Below are 19,124 nucleotides of genomic sequence, written 5' to 3' on the forward strand. Positions count from 1 at the left end.
TGGGTAATTTACTGAATATATACAGAATAATAGTTATTTTTTAATATAAAAATATGACATACATATTATGAGTTATTTAATTATAAATAATAGTTTTTTTTATTTAAAATTAGGATATAAAAGTTTTCAATCAATCTTGACCAATGTTGATTTTCTTTTTAAGTTTTTCATGCGATTCTTCATTTCGTTAGGCAATACAAAACTTGCTGTGAAAGAAAAGTATAATTAACCACTTGAAATTTGTTAATGGCAATAATGATGAATTGACATAACTGTTAGGATATCTTATTTAGATGGTGTAAACTTTCCTTCATTAACAAGATCAGTCTCAAGTGCGAAAATTTAAATTTAATTATCAGTGCTCTCATTGAGTTATAAAGTATAATGTTCTTGTTTCAAAATCAAATGTCATAACTATCGAAACAACATTATACTTCCTAAGATTCAGAATAATTATCAGGGCCGTGAGTTTTGTTGTTGCCTCTGACTTCAACAATTAAAATTACAAAAGGTTCCATAATTAGAGAAACTGTCTATGTAAGTAAGAAAAAAAGGACCAACTTCAATGTGAATGTCAACTATTAAAAGATGTGATGATATGATATATGACTGAGTAATATAGATTTAATACAATACTTAATATGTGAAACTTCCTCCTTAATGAACTACTCTTATGAATTTTACTTTCTCATATTACTTTTTTAGTTGTAAACAGCTAGTAAACCAAGAAAGCTTCCATGCCCTTCTGCAAACTACAGGCAATGAATATTTTTTTGTTTAATCTTTTATACATTTTCTTTTGTTGGGAACAAACTTGTCACGATTTACATGTATGGACCTCTGTATACTGTTGAAATATTAAAAAGGAAAAAACAAAAGAATAGTAATAGAAAAAGAACTACACAATGTTGCTAGTCATACTAAAGTTGAAATATCACCTAGAATTCGTCAAAGTGTAAAGAAATATTGCTTCCATGACATTAAAAAAAGGGAGTTACTGAGCAATGAGGCATGAAATCAACAGCATATTTTCAGCAACCGTGTCGCACTCGTCGTTATATTTTTTCCCAACATGAAAATTTTTGGCATGAAATGTTCAGTTAAGTCCTGTCGGTTGAGCTTTAACTCTGAGCTCTCATCTCCACATCCAAAAATTGACAAAACTGAACGATTGCAAAGGAGAAGCCTTTTATTGTCAATTAAGCACGTTTTGCTGCCTTCGCTCTTGCCACAGACTTTAAGTAGAGCTCTTCATATTGTGCTGATGATGTTTCCCAGCTGAAATCTATGTTCATGTCCTTCTGAACAAGTTGCTTCCACCTCTCAGGATTGTTCTTAAAGAGATTCAATGCTCGTACCAAAGCACCGTTTAATCCCTGTCAAAATTTTATTATTATTGTTATTAGAGTTGAGCAGAACAACTAACAGCAAAAATTAATGTTTCTCTGGTCGTTAGAATGCTAAAAGGAGGGAAAGATAGGTTTACAGGTGAAGTAGAATCAATGGTGAAATAACTTTGCATAACCGACTCTATTCCAAATAAAATGACTGCATCAGTGAAGATAATTAATTTACTGCTTGTTACCTGCTCATCAGGATTCACAAATGTAAATCCATTTCGAAAATCTGAAGGTATTGTATCGTCATCAACATCAAAAACACTACAAAATGAGACAGAATTTAGTTATTCTTTAGAAAACAAGAATTACGATTTCTGTCCTGCCGTAACTTGCATGCTATGTTAACCTGTCATTTAGGCCACCGGTTTTTCTGACAATAGGTATGGTACCATATCTCATTGATATCATCTGCAGTAAATATATTGAAAATTTGGTAAAAGAAAATGAATTGGAAAAAAAAAAAGAGATTAGTTGTAATAGCAGTACACATAAAGTCATTCAGCATACAAGTCATTCATGAGGACACTAAGGAGTATGTGTACACGTCTCAAGGTTTCACATTACCACAAAGGACATTTGACATATTGACACAACATATCTTATCGGTGTTATCAGCGCCAGATAGCATTATATGATGGAAGGCCAAATTCGGCCTAATAAACCCGCCATTGACCTATGGTGCAGCCATAACAGACCCCCTTCACAAATTGCATATGGCTGTTGACAAAAAATCTGCCACACCATTCTGACATGGCTAGCATAGTGACACGGTTTAATAAGATTCTTTATGTTCAAAATATTCGTAGTCCATTATTTAGTCGTGTCTTATATGATAGGTGCTGGAAACAAATACACTTTTATCAACTGGATGCATGGGTGAGAGTTCTGCCAAATTGTCTCATACCGGGATTCTAACATTTTAGAGAAGATACATGTATATGAAAATAATCGAGAGCACGAATTTGTTTTAATACCATAGCATTCTATAATCATTTTCTGCTAGCTTCTTAATATTTGAAATTAATGAACATCAATTTTGACCATTACCTGTGTTAGGCCACAAGGTTCAAAGATCGATGGAATGATGAACATGTCAGATGCAGCATAAATTGCATGAGAGAGAGATTCATCATACTTCAATATCAACCTCACGTGATCATGATTCTGAAAGTGGTTGGCAATGCCCTCAAATTCTTTCTAGAGAAGAAAAAACTGGTAATCAGTTGACAAAAATAGGGGAATGGACGAATTGGTATGTCAAAGAACAATAAAATTTCAACCAGCCTAATCTAAAAACAAATTTCTTGAAAAATGAACTCAACAATCTTCCTTTTCAAATAATTATCTGCTCTCACCCGGGTGAACCAACAATAGCAGCATGTAAGTGTGTTATACACATGCATATATAGTTAATTATATATTCACGATCTTCTCTCTAAAATCACTCAAGCCTAGGTTATTTATGTCTATGATCTTCGAGGTATGCTACAACTTAGATTACAGCGGCCAAGGTCAATGTTTCCAATTTCACGTTCAGTTATATTTTATTTTATGGTCCTTGATTATATATTAGATATAGTTACACAATTATTCCAGAAAAACAATGTCAACCCCAACGAAATATAATACAAGCTAATGTGACACTGACACATTATCCTGATGACATGGTCAATTTAATTAAGCATTCATTGTACGAATTTTACTGTGTCAATATTATAAATATTGGACAATGAAAAACATATAGATTATTTTATCGCCAGAATGTCAACAATTAAAAAACTATTTAAATGGCAGCATTGCCCTAGGAATATGTGTGCGTAAGATGTGGAATCTATTATCCAATTCAGGTGTTATGCATTATGATCTGGTTGTAATGATAATACGAAGTTTGAACCCATTTAAAACTGCAAACTATCCAAATCCTACATCAGTGACCCAATGTTAAAGGCTTAACTAAATTGTTGATTAATAGCAATGTTTTAAAAATTAGGTCCCTTATTGAACTAATCAAGGTACTAGTTCAAGTTTTTAACAGTGTTTAAACCAAATATTAATTAATCAAGTCATAAAAATTAAATAATAGAAGAATTAACATCAAAGAAACAGAATATTGTAACTTCAAGTCACGAAAACTTAAAAATAAAATGCCACTTTGTAGGTTCATACCATTCAAAGTAAAATCAAAAATCTAAATTATGTATGTCATGATATATAGGTCGAAGTTTGAACAACACAAAATGTTGTGTATTAAAAATGACAAGTTTCCATCTAAAAACACAAAAATAACAAATAACTTCATATGAATTATTCATTTCTTTAAGAAAAATTAAAATGATATCTAGCCTTTTCTATTAACCCATTATGAACCGGTATTTTGCCGATTTTCCTGTCCTTTGACCTATATTTTTAAGGATGGCTTTGCAGTTTATTTTATTCGGACGAAACTAAAGTCGTGCATTAGTTTTCCAATTGAACCAGCTAGTCCTGTCTTCAAATTACAGATTCATAAAACTTAAATTGCAATCACAAAAATAGCAATTACGTACATGCAATCAGAACAATAAACAGTATAATAAGTTTTGTTGAGATCTTATATTTACTAGAGATATGATATGACCAATGTAGACTTTATAAAGTTTGATATCACTTTACAAACTGAAACTGTGTGGTTAAGTTAGTTTATAATGCAAAAGTCAAAGATAGTATTAAGGATATCCAAGATGTAAGCCAAAACATTAAAAATAACAATATTGCTACCTCACTTTTCTCTAGTTTTCCCAAAAACGTGATTGGGATCAGTAGTTAGTTTTTTTATTTCACCAAAACATAATTTATTTTTTTTTTGTTGAGAATGAATCCCACCTACAGTGCAAGTGAGTTGGCATTTTATTAACTATCTTCTTATTCTATATAGTTTGATCGGCTCCTTTCTAAGAACAATAGAATACCTATAAATTTCAACCGCAAGGAAAGAAAACACGGACCTGAATATGTGGCACTGGACTTGAACCAAGCAGAACAAATTGTCCTCCCAACTCCGATGTTCGATATATTGCATGTCTAATAAGATGAATACCTTTTTGTGGAACCAATCTTGTTATACAACCAACCTATCAAAGAAGAGAATAGAAAAAATGAATTAGCAAAGCATCTTCAATTCTAAGAATAAGACATGAATTAATAACAATTTGAAATTTCAAGAAAAAGAACATTGATTCTCCATATGCATGAAAGATGCCTATCAAGCCAAGCATAAAATGACATCATAAAGCAATGTCATAAGGGCATCATATTATAAGTCAACCACTTCCAAAAGTAAATTGAATATGTTATAATTATGAGCAGTTCATGTGTCACGTGTTAAATAATTAGGCGGTTAATTTCATGTTAATTTCAGATTAGGCAATTATGTATATAGTGATATACAAGTATTTTGATGGATGTGTAGAAGACAATTGAGGCGTTAGACCATTATTTCAATTGTTGTGAAACTCCTTGTTCAGGGTAAACCCTATTCATGCTTGCACTCAAACTCGCCCCCCATACTAGATTATTTGTAATTGATTTAAACTTGGCCCCTAAACTTCCAAAAATTGGTCCAACCTGCTAGGTCCCATCAACAAATATGAACTCCAGGGCAAAAAGACTTAGAAAGGCAGACGGAATTGATTTGTAGGCTCATTTTGTCTAAAGAGAGCAGATATGAAAATTTTTCCTCCATAATGACCTCCCAGAAGTAGTCTATATGGAGCAACTAGGTTCTGAACCCAGGGGAACATCTACTGGATTGGTTTGTTATCTTCTATTATTTGCAAGTCTTGTATCGCCACAAGCTTTGGTTTGACCAACACTACAGTTTAGTATTTTGGTATGAATAAGTGAACCTTGACAACTTTTCTTATGAACTTTAAACCCACTTTAACTTCTACTTTTTCCACTCTTTTGCAAGTACCTAGCAAACCCATTCATGATACACCTGTTTCTGTTGATGATTTCTCTATGTTAGCATCTCAACACGATGATCATCACTCTTGCAAGATGGTTCTTGTATGTATGTAAGGGATAAAACACAACACATCCAAACACTCAACTATGAAGACTAGAGAGAAAAGGAAAAATAGAAAGAAGGAAGATATGAACTCAATGGGACTCAGACCATCTAAGACTTGAGAGGGTAATCGTATAGGCCACAGGGAGAACAGTCTCTTCCCAATAAGATTTAGGGACATTCATTTCAAAAAGAAGTGCCTATGCCACCTGAAGAAGATGCGTATTTTTCCTTTCAACATGTCATTTTATTGCGATGTATTCACACAAGTAAATTCATGAACAATACCACTTTTAGAAAGGAATTTAGATATGTCATGATTCACATAATCATTCTTATTATCGGAGCGTAAATGTTTAATTGACTCCCCAAATTGTATTTTTACCATTTGGAAGAATTTGAGAAATAAAGTAAACTTCAGATTTTTCTTTGTTCAGGAAATGGGTGCACTTCAGGCAACCCTAAAAAGTGCCATAACTAAGATAGTAAAAAAAAAAAAGTGAAACTAGGCTCCCAAGATCGGAGCTCTAGTACCAACTTGAAAGAAGATTGTTATTCAAATTGATTAATTTTAAACAGTACAGCGGTCTCTATAAATAGAGAACTCTAACCCTACAGTAATAATTACAAAGAGATCTCTATAATCTTCTAAAAGCCTATAACAACTACTTCTAGTACCTTCTAGTAAAACATTTAATATTCTACCAACTACCATTTAATATCCTACTAACATGGACCTAGCATCCTATCAATACAACAAGCCCAAAAATATCATGAAGGAGTGCATTGTAAACCAATGGACTAGAGATAAGGTCAAAGTAGTGTATATAGGTGGAGGTCAACCAACATCTCACAAGCTGGTTTTAAGGGTCACGTAGGGAAAAAACCCAAATTCAAGGAGAGAACAGAAGAATAAACCTTGGTTCATTATATCAAATAAAATCTCCTATGAGTTTAGGATATATAATTACCAATGGCCTCCTAATATCTGCAGATGAAAGACCTAGTTTCCTTCTCAAGGCTTGCTTATTCTCTACTTTCCCTTGCAGATCAGTTGCATTGTACTGGACTGGAAGAAATGCATCAGTGGCAGGATTCCATGCATCAGTATCAATACCATTAAGAATACCAATGAACTTTCTGGAGTGGGAAGAGAGTGTTGAATGGAGACCATGTCCTCCCTGCATTTTTATTGGAACAACTTTTTTAAGACTGAAAAATTAGGAAGAGCACTAGTTTAAAGTTAAAGAACGTTGAGAATGAATTGTATGTCTCTCTATCGTTTTCTTAATATATAGAAAAACAGAAAATCCTCGTAAAATTAAATGCAAATAATTTCCAAACAATGCCAATTTGCAAATTGGATCAGCTAACTAAGTTCCCTTCTGTTAGACAGGTAATAATAACAAATTCCAAATGATGATACAAAGACATAGGCTAGAATCCTTCATTATTATTAGTAGCAGAGCCCTTTTTATTCTTGTTGAGAACAAAATTTACAGAAAGCTTAAGTTGTTAGGTGGAGCACACCTGCACTTGAAAGCTACTTGGGCTTGAAAAATGAACAAAATAAAATCTCCCCAAACCTTGTACAGGTTTTTCTCAATTAACCAAAAAACAGTGAGAGGATTGTTTGATTTGAGACGCAGAAGTTGCAAAATCAAATTCTAAAGGCTTAATATGTCATGGTCAAGAACCAACTCCCTTGAAAAACATTACGTGGAGACATCTAAACGGTTTTTCTATATCTAACAATCCTTGTTCCAAACTATCAGTTGTCTGTAGAAAGGAGAATATAGGAGATGTTATTCTTAATTGTTCTTATGTTTGTGCCAACATGTGTTGTTGCCTTATTATTTATATTAATTAATTAAAGACAAGATATTTTGGTAGAACTAGAAAATAAATACTGCACTAGAACAAGAAATAAACCATACCTCTGCAGTTCTCACTTCTTGGGCATAAGTAGGTGAAACTGTTGTCACAATGTTTGAGAAAACAATCCCACCCTGATCATGAAAGGAAAATCTCTATTACCTATATTTATTGAAGATATATAATGTGATCAGTAATAATTTTATGACCTTACCTTGACAGAATTAACTCTATCCCGTGCTGAGTTGTCCTGCATTTTATCTGATTGGTTTAGATTCTGGCTAACAAGACCACATGAGTCTAACTCTGAAGCTGCTGCAGTCCCCTGATACTCAAAGTTGTGGCATGTAAAGCATATCCTAGCTGAATTTAATCCTTTATGTACAAATATTTCCCAGTACAGAGGAGCCTAGCAAAGAAACAGATATGCCATACTATTAGTAACTCAAAGAGCAAAAATATGCTAGAAAGAACTAGACAGCCCATACAATAAATGCTGTCTGCCAATCATGGCAATGAATGATATTTGGCTTCTTGCCAGCTTGCAGAAGAAACTGAAGAGCAGCACGGCTAAAAAATGAAAATCGTCTGAAATCATCATGCTCGCCATAAAATTTTCCTCTCCAAAAGAACTTAGAAGGATGCTGGGGCTCAATAAAATAAACAGGAAGACCTGCACAGTCAAAGTGAAGTTACTGAACCAGATAAAGACAATCAATTAAAACGAAAATATCTAATAAAATACCTTCAACACTGCCAACCCAGATTTTATTTTTGTATAATTGATGATCAAAGTATGATTCTATCTGCACGCTCAAAGCCTGAATGAATAATCACATTATTTCAAGTAGTGCAGGATACCAACTACCAAGACTATCAACACGTTCAATTATTTTCTTAATGAAATGGCATACCCGTAAGTTGCAGACACGATCATATTGCATACAATCATATTTGGGAAGCACAATTTCAACAAGGTGTCCTTTCTTTTGCAGTGCTTTACCTAGACCACTGACAACATCCCCCAAACCACCAACCTGTTCATGAAATAAATTAATTTAAACATTACTGGATGTTAGACAGACTTAAGAACAGGGCCAGCAGTATGCTCAATTCACCTGAACTTCCGCACAGACAATGACATTATTTCTAGTTGATTTCACACTACATAATCTACAGAAGTACATACTTGTAAAAACAATATTCCATTCGGTAGGGCAGTATCTATCATACATGCTGAATTGCTTTGAGAATAGTAAGATGCAGTATAGTTTGCACAAGTGTCAGCCAAGTGGCATGTACTCAGAATTCTGTTAAGAGTCTGAGTGAGATATCTCACTAACTTCTCTTCTATTTTCCCTTAGATTCTAAATTTAGCAGTGGTTCTTGATTTCTATCAGGACCAAATACACTTCCATCTAATCAGGAAACGGAACTCAACAAGTTCAGAAACAATGGTACATGAAAACCATTGTCAAAGAACAAGGATCTAGCAGTTGCAACAACTTCCAATCCAAATAAGCATGAAAAATACGAGCTTACAGAAAATTCTTAACTAAACACTAAATTTAAAAAAAAAAAGATTTCAAAAATTGGCGAGAGGAAACAAAAGAAAAACATAAAGAGACAACATTTTAAGGAGGTCTGAGAATTTATTTCAATATAGAACTCAGACCCAGTACTCCCCTTCTTTAAAGAAAATCAAGATGCTTCTGCAATGCCTCTTTAAGATTCCAGTAGGTGTTATAATTAAAATCTAGGGACAACATAAAATGAATTCACAAGAATAAAACATAGGGATTAGGGTACATGAGTGTACCTTAGCTACTGGTGCCATCTCTGCTGCAATATGAATCACATGTAATCCTGGACTATAGATAGAAAATAAGAGATGCATCAGACAGTAAAAGATATATCAAATTGTAATTTACAATTAAAAGTGAATACCTTGTTGCAGAAGATAAAAGACCAAGAAATGCAGAAATAACCTCAGGTTCACTCTGTTCTTTGTAGGCCTTATATGTTTCACTAATACGCCTGTCTCTCCTCCATACCTTTTCTCTCAAAAGACTTGCATCATCTACTGATATTTTCTTTTCTATTGCCCAGCCATCAATTAGAAGTAACAGTTGACTCCAAAATTCCCATGGCATATCTTCCACCGGTTCTTCCAGTGCCCTTCCCTTGCTTTGTTCTTTCAGAGTATCAACCGTATCTTGAAATTCCTTCACTGATTTTTTATATAGATGAATGTAAGAATTTAACTCTTCATCTGATTTTTGAAGACGCTCCTCCAATACATTTATCTTTTGTTTCATTAGTTCACTATATTTTTGCAATTGATCAGATGATAGCTTATACATATTAGCTTCTTCAAGAGATGTTTCCAACTCATCAACCTTCCTCCGAAGATCCTGATTTTGTTCCAGCACAATAACAGCTTGATCAGCTTGTTTGGTTGCTTTATCTAGCAAAGATTGCAAATTTCCAACCTTACCCGATAAATCCTTGCATTCAACTGTCAGTATAGAAAGTTTTGATACATCCTCCTGAGAACATAGTTTTGATTCCAAGTCCTTTAGGGCTGATTCCAAAGATGATCGTTCCATTTCTAATGCCACCAAACGTTCATCATTATTCTTGACAACACTAAACTGCGTTTTAAATGATTCTAAATCTTTCTTCAAAGATGCATTTTCTGTCCTTAATGAATTAAGCTCCTCAGTAAGGCGATGAATAATACCCTTATTACTGAGAGGGTTTGCATCCCTCAAATCTCCATTTTGAAGGTCACGCAATTCTTCATATCTTGCTTCAGTACCTCCCTTTTCGGCCAACTCATTACGAAGCTTTTCTAACGGCTGCTCCAATAGTTCCACGTGTATTTTTTCTTGGGCGGCAACTTTAATTCGTGTATCAGTCTCGGCCAATCTCGCCTCTAAGGCCTTGATTTCTCTTTGCAATGCATCATTTTCAGCAAGAACCTTTTCAAGATCTTCAAGTGCACGAACTCTAGCCTGATTTAAAAGAAGAATGTCTGCATGAAGAATATAAAATTCTTAATGATAGCAGGAAAACAAGATACTGAACAAAAAGTAAGAATATGAGAAAAAAAAAATCCATAATTATTCCAGAAAGATATCTTACTTTTCTCTGCATTTCTTATCATGGCCAGCAAATCCTCAAGTTGCTTACCAGACAACTGTTTAGCCAGCTCCGCTCCATTTATGTTTATGACCTATTTCATAATAGAATAATAAGTTATTACTTGTATAAACACTTATGCTTTAACCTCTCCATTTTCTTTGCTAAGTATATCCATGTAACAAAATGACTGGTTATCGCCTTATCTACTGATCAGATCATGCAACAAAATTTCCACCGAGTAATGTGGTTGGTAAAGGAAAATTGAAACTATCAGTTAAAGAAGATCTAAGCAAACATTCAAGCAAGCTAAATTTCTGTACCACTATGCATAACTTTCGAACATTCGATTACAGAGAAATTCTATCATATCATCCATTAAGGTTTCAAACATATTATGTTTACAGCATATCTTCCTAATGCATTTCTTTTTCTTTATTCATCTTCTTTTTCTTCTTTACCAACGGCATCATTCATGTAAAGAAAATATAGAAAAGGAGATACCAAAGGCTCCTTAGTTTCATTTGTATTGTCCAGAAAATCCTTAGTTTCATTTGTATTGTCCACAGAATCATCGTTGTTGGAAGAAACCTCTGAATCTTCTTCCTCATCTTGATTTTGACGGAGACCTACCTCAGTAGAAGGCTTGATCTGTTGCCTCTTATGCTGCAAACTGCTTAATAGAATAAATACAATAGAACTCCGCATTGAATTTCAAACCGTGAAAAATCTGAATAAGAATAGAACAAGATTAAGATACCTGAAAGTGGTGCGGTGTCGCATTTTGCAAGAAGCTGGAAACGAAACTCGCACTATCCTACCATTGCCATTAGAGTGGTTAACGCAGTTGAAGCCGCTCAGGTTCCAGCACACGAAACACGTTCTCAGCTTCGACGCCATTTCTAATTCAATATTTCCCTCAGTTGCTTACTATCATAACAAGAATCAGTGACAGAAAGAGGAGGAGCAACGGTTTTCTCTTATAAGAAGCTTTTCAGTTGAGTTGTTTTGGTTGGGCCTTAGCGCAAAGAGATGAGCCTGGATTCTCTGCTTCTCTTGAACTTCACCTATTCAACGAGTCAACTAATCAAAATCGTTGAATCTAATCAGACGGTTCAGAAGCATAAATTATGTACCAGCTTTTAACATTCTGATTTGCTCAATGGAAGAACAGGTGAAACCTGTGACCTTAGACGATTAACATTCGCCACATATCACATTTTTTTTTATTTTCTCAGCTGAGGAAAAGGAATCTTATTTATGTGAGGAAAAAAAATGCTATTGCCCTATGCCTATGGTTTAGGGCAATAGTAATTTGCCACGCCATTTGATTCAACAAATTAAAAAATTAACAAAATTTTCTTTACCAAAAATTAAAATTAGTTTATTCATAAGTTTAAAATAAAAAAACATATTTGTATAAATTAACTTATACTAATTTATTTAGTTTTTATAAAAGAAAAAATACGATTTTTTTCTGAATAGCAAGATGCACGGCTTATATTGTAAACGGTAAACGTCAATGAATTACCAATTCTACTTAATTTCAAAGTTTGTCATGATCATAATAAGGATTAACAGGAAGTTCATTTGCCTAGCAGGAAACAAAAATTTTATTTTATGTTGTGATGTAACTCATATTTTAATTAAAGTAGATTAATGTGTCGAAAGATTATTATATAGAATCGAATATATAGAGAGAGTATATTACAAACTTTTTTTCTTTTTTTAAAATGAACTAGGTGTACATATTGGTTAGATAAGTTAGAGATAACTTGAAATAAAGTAAAAATATAAACAAAAACTAATTTCATGAATTTAAATGTTTATATTTTATTATTTAAAGTACACAAATATACTCTCCATACTTTGCATTCAATATATTTATGCAATTTCTAATATATGATTTTGGGTTTAAGAAATTTAACAATTTGTTTGCGTGTTATCACAATATCTACAAACAAACTGTTTGTACGATTTTGAGTTGTATTGATAATGTACACTTTTTATGTATTTGGTTATGAAACTTGTGAGTGAGATAATAATGATAAATATATTGTATGGTGGAGCTCGTAAGATATTAATTTGCTCAACTATAAATATCTATGGTGAAGCTTGTATCACCATTGTAAGTAATATGTTAATGATAAGAGAAACCTTACTAAAACTAATAGGTTAATTGTTTTGACAAAAATTACTCTTTTACCACTATCAAATATTTCTTCCTAATAACATAATTATAAAAAAATTATACACTAATGATCTTTTCTTATATTGTTGATATAGGATTCACTTTTCTTATACAAGAATTTTTTTTCTTTTAAAATTTAGAAATTTGCTTTTCCAACTTATATTTATTTGATTAGTAGATTGTTTAGTTCATAACTAGAGTTTAAGTTCTTATTACTATTTGGTTAACAAATCTTTGGACTATGAATTTAGGAGAAATTTTGGTTGAGACATTTTATATATCTTCAAAATATGCTAAACTTAATAAGTTGAAACATTATTTTAATGATTTGGTGCGTCATCCTCTTAGTCGCGCCTTCAAAAGTCCTGCCACCAATTCTAGACCATGCTGGCACTCAACCTAAAATCCCAGGGAGTCTGTGGATAATGGTAAGTAAAAAGGGTTAAAATAAAAATTAAAAATAAGTTAAAATTTCAAAAAAAAATGTAAATCGAAAAAGTAAAAAATTTAGAAAATTACTTTTTTTTAAAAAAAATGAATAAATACATAACAGCAAAACTAATTAATAGGAAAAAACAAAAACTAAATAGAAAAAAAAAGAAAAGAAAAAGAAAACTACAGTCAAAACCCTTTTTTTTTTAAATATTTTTTTAATTCATCGTCGTGTCGCTATTTCGGTCACGACACTCGTCTTGTTCATCTTTTTTTCCTGATCTTTTTCAAGAAACTTACCAATTAGTATTAATCTTCCCAATTTTGGTCCTTATGCTTTCTTGGTGGAACTTTGTTACTCAATCATTGACTCATCAATTTTCAATCAGTGTTTTTTTTTCATTTTCTCATATCTATTTGACTCATTTCTTTTTTGAACTATCTATTTATTTTTTTTCATTTTCTCTTAACTCATTGCATTTTTCTTTTATGATATTTATAAATATTGTTTTCGTTTTTTTCATTTGGAACTCTCCTATAGTTCAAATATTCTCTTGTTCCATATTTTTGTAGTTGTTGTTTGCCAAATTCAATCAAGTCTCTTCCAATGCTTTGAAGCCTTTATATATATATATATATATATATATATATATATATATATATATATATATATATATATATATATATATATATATATATATATATATATATATATATATATATATATATATATATATATATATATATATATATATATATGTGTCTTCTTTTGCAAATTTTCTTTCCTTTTTAGTTTTTGTTTAGCACAAACTTTAAGTAACGATCTTTTAATGATTTTTACTCTTGTTTTTGAATCATGATGACTTCTTGAACCATCTTATTGATGTGAGGTTTCTTGGTTGAATATTTTGTAATTATCTTAAAATAGGAGTAAGAATGTTTTGTTCAAGTATTACAAGTAAAAATTGCACTAGTAAACATAAACTATAAAAACAAAAGCATAAAATCAAAAAAGAGTTAAATATGTTTTTAATTCCTTAACTTTCAATGAAAATTGGAATTAATCCTTCTTTGAAACTTGGCCCAATTTAATCCCTCAACTTTATAAATGTATAAATTTAGTCCTTTTAACTAAATTTTGTTAAGTTTATTTGATGTATACATTGAGTTGTTTATATTGTTTGACACGTTTTCTTTTTCAATGTTAGTTGAGAAGCACATTTAAAACCTCAAGTAAACTTAAAAAAATTTGATTAAAATGACTAAATTCACGTAGTTCTAAAGATGAAAGACTAAATTAGTTCAAAGTTTCGAAGAATAACTAATTTTAATTTTCACTTAAAATTAAAGGACCAAAATCATATTTAACCCAACAAAAAATATATAATTTTAAAATATCACTAGCTCATATATTCGGTGGTTGTTAAATAGGTGTAGAAGATCACTCATTTTATCCAATACCATGATAATTAAGTATTGTATGATTCAAACCAAAGACATGCTAGTACAACTTGTAAACATAAACTAAGAAACACAAAATCATACGCAAAGCATAATAAAATGGTTATTAAGCAATTAAATTTTGATTCCATATTAGCCTTTGTAAGAAATCCAAGCATGGTTTGGTTGTAAAAGAGCATGATGATCCATATAAGACATATTATGGCTTTGTTTCAAGTAGCATGAATTTGTGTCGTAATTAGAATATGCAAAAACTAATCTACCTTTGGTGCTCCAATATGATAAAACTGCATAGCTTGGATAATCACTAGTATTCTACAGAAGTGTTAAATGAAATTGAAATGTTTAATTTTCTTAAGCATCATATGTCTTTGACCCAAACTCTCATAACTTTTAGAACTTCTCAATCAATGGCTGAAGATACACATTTATATAATTTCTCAGTGATTATGGTCTAAAACAATGTCCACATAAGAGCAGCTCGCATTCTAAAAGTTTCATTCAATGAAGAATCAAAGGTATCCACTCCATCACTCCATAGCTCACGTAACTCATCCACAAGGGGTTGTAAGTACACATCAATATTATTTCCAGGCATGCTTACCTGGAATGGTCATGGATAGGATCAATGAAGTGTGCTTCATACATATCCAAGGTGGAAGATTGTATAGAATTAAAAACACTAGCCAAATACTATAAGTAGAACTCATAGTGCCAAAAGAATTAAAACCATCACTAGCAAGGCCTAAGCGAATATTTCGAGGCAAATTCAGAATGCATTAAACTAAATGTCTTCCATGCCTCACCATCCCTTGGATGCCTTATCAACCCATCCTTGTTCTCCAAAGAATGCCATCTCATATGCTCTGCAGTCTTACAACACAAACAATCTTTGCAATCTTGGTTTCAATGGAAAGTAACGTAAAACTTTTGTAGGTTGCTTTTTTTTCTTCTTTGGGTTCCATCTAGAGGTACCACAATGTTTGCATGTTTGCAAATCCTTTTCATCATCTCTTAAATATAACATATAATCATGTGGACATGCATCTATTTTAGTACAGTTAAGACCAAGTTTGTTGATGATTTTCTTAGCCTCATAAAAAGAATGAGGCAACTTTGCTTCACTAAATGCATCTCTTAACAAATCCAGGATCATAGTCACTGCCTAGTCACTTAATCCACATAAAACCTTGATATGATATAATTTGATTACAAAGTCTAATTTTGTGAACTTGCTCCCATCACACAATAGTTGATTTCCATCATTAAAAAACTCATTAAATTCATTACGATTATTCCTTGACCTTTCATGAACAACATCATCTACACCCAATGGTTGTGATCTACCTGTATTATTAGTACCTTCTTGCCTAATGCCCAAATGCTTCATTTATCGTTGTTTCCATTGGATTTTCAAAATGAAATGTCTCTTGTATATCATCTTCATTTCTAGAAATATCTTCTCTTCGCTTCTCACCATGAAGATTCCAAATATGGGAAATTGTTTTAAAATCAAATGCTCCTCAACTATGCCTCTAGTTTGCCATTTCATAAACCCACATTTGGGACATGGACATCGAATTATATCTCGAGAAGCCCCATTCTCAAAAGCAAAATCTAAGAATTTTTCTAAACCAATTGAGTATTCTAATGTATTGTATTTCGAGGCTTAGCAATCCAAGATTTATCCATTCAAAAATATTCCTAAACAAAATGAAATACACTAACACATGAAAAACAAAAACAATATTCATGAAAAATACAAACAAAGATTGATTTAAAAAAATGAAATACTTATTTCTAAATGAATTGAAATCTACTAACCTTGAGAACTGTGAGATTGCAATACTTAATGCCCGCCGAATAATAGGACAACTTTGTGGGAAAAGGATGGCTTTTACAAAGAACGGGTAAACATCTACAAACATTTCAATAAAAAAAACAATAATCTGCAGTTATGGGTAGGGATAAAAAAAAAGTGAATGTATCTATCAATGACGCATGACACTCCATGCACTTGCCGGGCCAATCTCACTTACAGTTATACCACTCTGTTACGCTTTCTTTAATTTTAATACTCATTTCAATTCTTACTAAACTCCAAACTCCTATTTCATTTTTTTATATCAATTGACACTATTTTTTTTATTGCTTTAAATATACAAAAATTCATTTTTTATAATTATTTTATCTTATAATATCTATCAAATAAATATAAATATATATCTACTTATCATTATTCATCCTATATATCATACCTTAACATTCAGGACACCTAATACAAAAGCCCCATACCACCATCATCATATACGCAACACCTTTTATTCCCTCTTTTCCAATATGTATGAACACTTTCATCAGATCAGGGACAAATCCCACACATAAAACACACTTGTTTAAACTTACATTACAACTCTATTTTCCAAGGTTAAAAGGAGTAATTAGTTGGCTAAATGAATGTACCCTGTTTCATGTGCATTTTAACTTTTCCTCATTGCTTCTTGTCTTTTCCAAGTAAAATGTTTTACATATCCCCACAATAAATGCATCCTTCCTTTGACCCAAAAATTCACTCTGTTCCTTAACTAACATTAGTTGTGCCCAGATAATGCAATATAAGTGTATACAAAGTGTATACAAAGTGTATAACATGCAGGCAAGTTGGAAAACATAACAGTATCACAATTGATATATAACTATAATGTCTATATTCTAATTTTTCTAGCATGATTAAAACACTTAAAATCTATTCTAATTTTTTTACCATGACTAAAACATTTAGAATAACACGTTTTTCATTCAGACTGCATATACACCGATTAATACTAATTATGATCTACTCAATTATATGGTCACTCCAAACTGGTATTTTCTTTGTGTTTTGTTCTTTGGTTGTTTTCCTTTCTATTTCCATACATATCAGGAATTATTTCAATCTTAAAGGCACTGGTTCTTGGAGTGGAGTAGCATGGCACGACTTTGTTGCTCTACAATTTCGAATTGTTGTACATACTAACATTATTGTTAATCCTTTTTCTAGTAGTTCCAAATCCATTACTGATTTAAGCTATATGTATAATAATACCTATACACTCACACTTAAGTAAAGAAATTTGAACATAACTATATACTTTACTCATCATTGCATATGTTCTAAGAATATAAGCTGTTAATAAATTTTAGTCCTTAAAAAGGTAGTGGTCCTCCTACTACAACCTTTAATTAGATTTTACCATGATCAAATTATTTAAATAATTATATAAGTAGGTTATTTCTGTCTTTGTCTGTTAAGGACACCTGATGTGAACGTACTGCTCCAATACAAAGTAAAACACTTTTCAATATCCTACTTACCCTATTTTTTTGGGAAGGAAAAGATTAATTGTCAATCAAAGTTATATATTCAAGTAAATTATTGTAGTGTAGTAGTGAGGAGCAGACATAGGCAACCTCGGTTTTGAAATGTGGAGCATTTTTAGTTGCAGCTGCAATCTCAAAGCTAGCCACTTGAATGAAGCTCTTTCCAAAAACCCATTTGCCCTCAAAACAGCGTCATTAGGAAGGAAAAGATGAGTTTTCTCATTTTTTTTGTAATTTCAAAAATCCAAACAGCAAAGAACAGAGGAACATTATATAAGGCAAAAAACCACAAAAATAAAAAATAAAGGGTGCTAGCGGAAAAAGAGCAAGTCAAACCTGGAGATATATGAACATGAGAATGTGAACCCCAAACAGCTCTATCAGAGAAAACAAAATGCATTTTAGGGTTTGAAATTTTGAAGCCTGAATGAGGAAAGCAGAAGAAAATTTCAAATAGGATAAATTACCGCGCTTGCTCCGTTGGAAGAGGACGGCGGCTCTGTTGGAAAAGGACGGCGGCTCTGTTGGAAGAGGACGGCCGCAATGATAAGTTGGACGAATTGGGAAGAGAAAATGAAAAAAAGAAAAAAAGGAAGAAGGAGAATGATACTTTGGAGGAGGAGAGAGTGAGAAAAAGTGTAAAATTTTGAGAGGGAATAGGGAGTGAAAAATGGGAAATTTTGAAATGGAGGGGAAATTTTGTAAGAAAAATTATTAAGTATAAATTTTTTATGAGGGGAAATCTAAAAATTAATTTCAGGAGGTTAATAATTCTTAAAAAAATTAAAACACCTACTATTATTGTCATAATCTAATAACATAATTCTAAATATTGTCAATTGTGAAGGTTTTTTATAACTTCTACCCACTAATCTCCACAAAATAACATTTTTTTTAGTGTAAGTTATACACAACTATCATGACAAGTCATATATTATGTGATATTTTCGTAGTTTTGAACGGGTTAAAATTACCACTTGTTAGGCCAAGTCTTACATTACACAAGTCAAAAGAAAATTTGTAATGAAGCCTATCAAAGTTTTTCCAAGTTTCACAATTAGTGGAATGTCTCAAGCTTTCATCCTTCGATCATTCTTCTTCATGTCACTTCATCGATTCAACATTCTTTAAATATACAAATAGCCTTTGACGTCTTGGAATAAATGGAAAGTGCCCTAAAATTTTAACAAAAACTTTATTCTTATATTTTGGT

General features: G+C 31.9%; 1 protein-coding gene across 3 annotated transcripts; it reads right to left on the minus strand.

Annotated features, from left to right (window-relative positions):
- Positions 1-757: 757 nt before the first annotated feature.
- LOC108319407 (probable starch synthase 4, chloroplastic/amyloplastic) lies at positions 758-18,576 on the minus strand. 3 transcript variants are annotated; one of them, XM_017550527.2, is made up of 19 exons: positions 18,379-18,576; positions 18,248-18,288; positions 16,376-16,469; positions 11,228-11,534; positions 10,972-11,140; positions 10,471-10,561; positions 9,271-10,360; positions 9,143-9,194; positions 8,238-8,360; positions 8,069-8,144; positions 7,812-7,996; positions 7,538-7,732; positions 7,386-7,457; positions 6,420-6,629; positions 4,385-4,510; positions 2,448-2,597; positions 1,747-1,808; positions 1,586-1,661; positions 758-1,376 (listed from the first exon to the last, which is right to left on the minus strand). In XM_017550527.2, exons 4-19 carry the CDS (start codon positions 11,365-11,367, stop codon positions 1,200-1,202), a joined length of 2,994 nt encoding a protein of 997 aa, XP_017406016.1. In that variant the 5' UTR covers positions 11,368-11,534; positions 16,376-16,469; positions 18,248-18,288; positions 18,379-18,576; the 3' UTR covers positions 758-1,199. The 3 variants fall into 3 exon arrangements, with proteins under 3 accessions (XP_017406016.1, XP_052734620.1, XP_052734625.1); XM_052878660.1 differs by lacking the exons at positions 18,248-18,288; positions 18,379-18,576 and adding an exon at positions 18,002-18,239; XM_052878665.1 differs by lacking the exons at positions 16,376-16,469; positions 18,248-18,288; positions 18,379-18,576 and adding an exon at positions 11,604-11,668.
- Between the last annotated feature and the right edge of the window lie 548 nt (positions 18,577-19,124).

Source organism: Vigna angularis, chromosome 1, assembly GCF_016808095.1.
Source record: "Vigna angularis cultivar LongXiaoDou No.4 chromosome 1, ASM1680809v1, whole genome shotgun sequence".
In the NCBI taxonomy this organism is placed as follows: Eukaryota; Viridiplantae; Streptophyta; class Magnoliopsida; order Fabales; family Fabaceae; genus Vigna; species Vigna angularis.

Excerpts from the sequence above, each read along its gene's own strand:
- LOC108319407 (XM_017550527.2), bottom strand. The coding sequence starts at position 11,367 with ATGGCGTCGAAGCTGAGAACGTGTTTCGTGTGCTGGAACCTGAGCGGC. Across the intron at positions 10,562-10,971 it reads ATGAAACTAAGGAGCCTTTG|GTCATAAACATAAATGGAGC; the intron begins GTATCTCCTTTT and ends ATTATGAAATAG. Across the intron at positions 1,377-1,585 it reads TTGTGAATCCTGATGAGCAG|GGATTAAACGGTGCTTTGGT; the intron begins GTAACAAGCAGT and ends AAATTTTGACAG.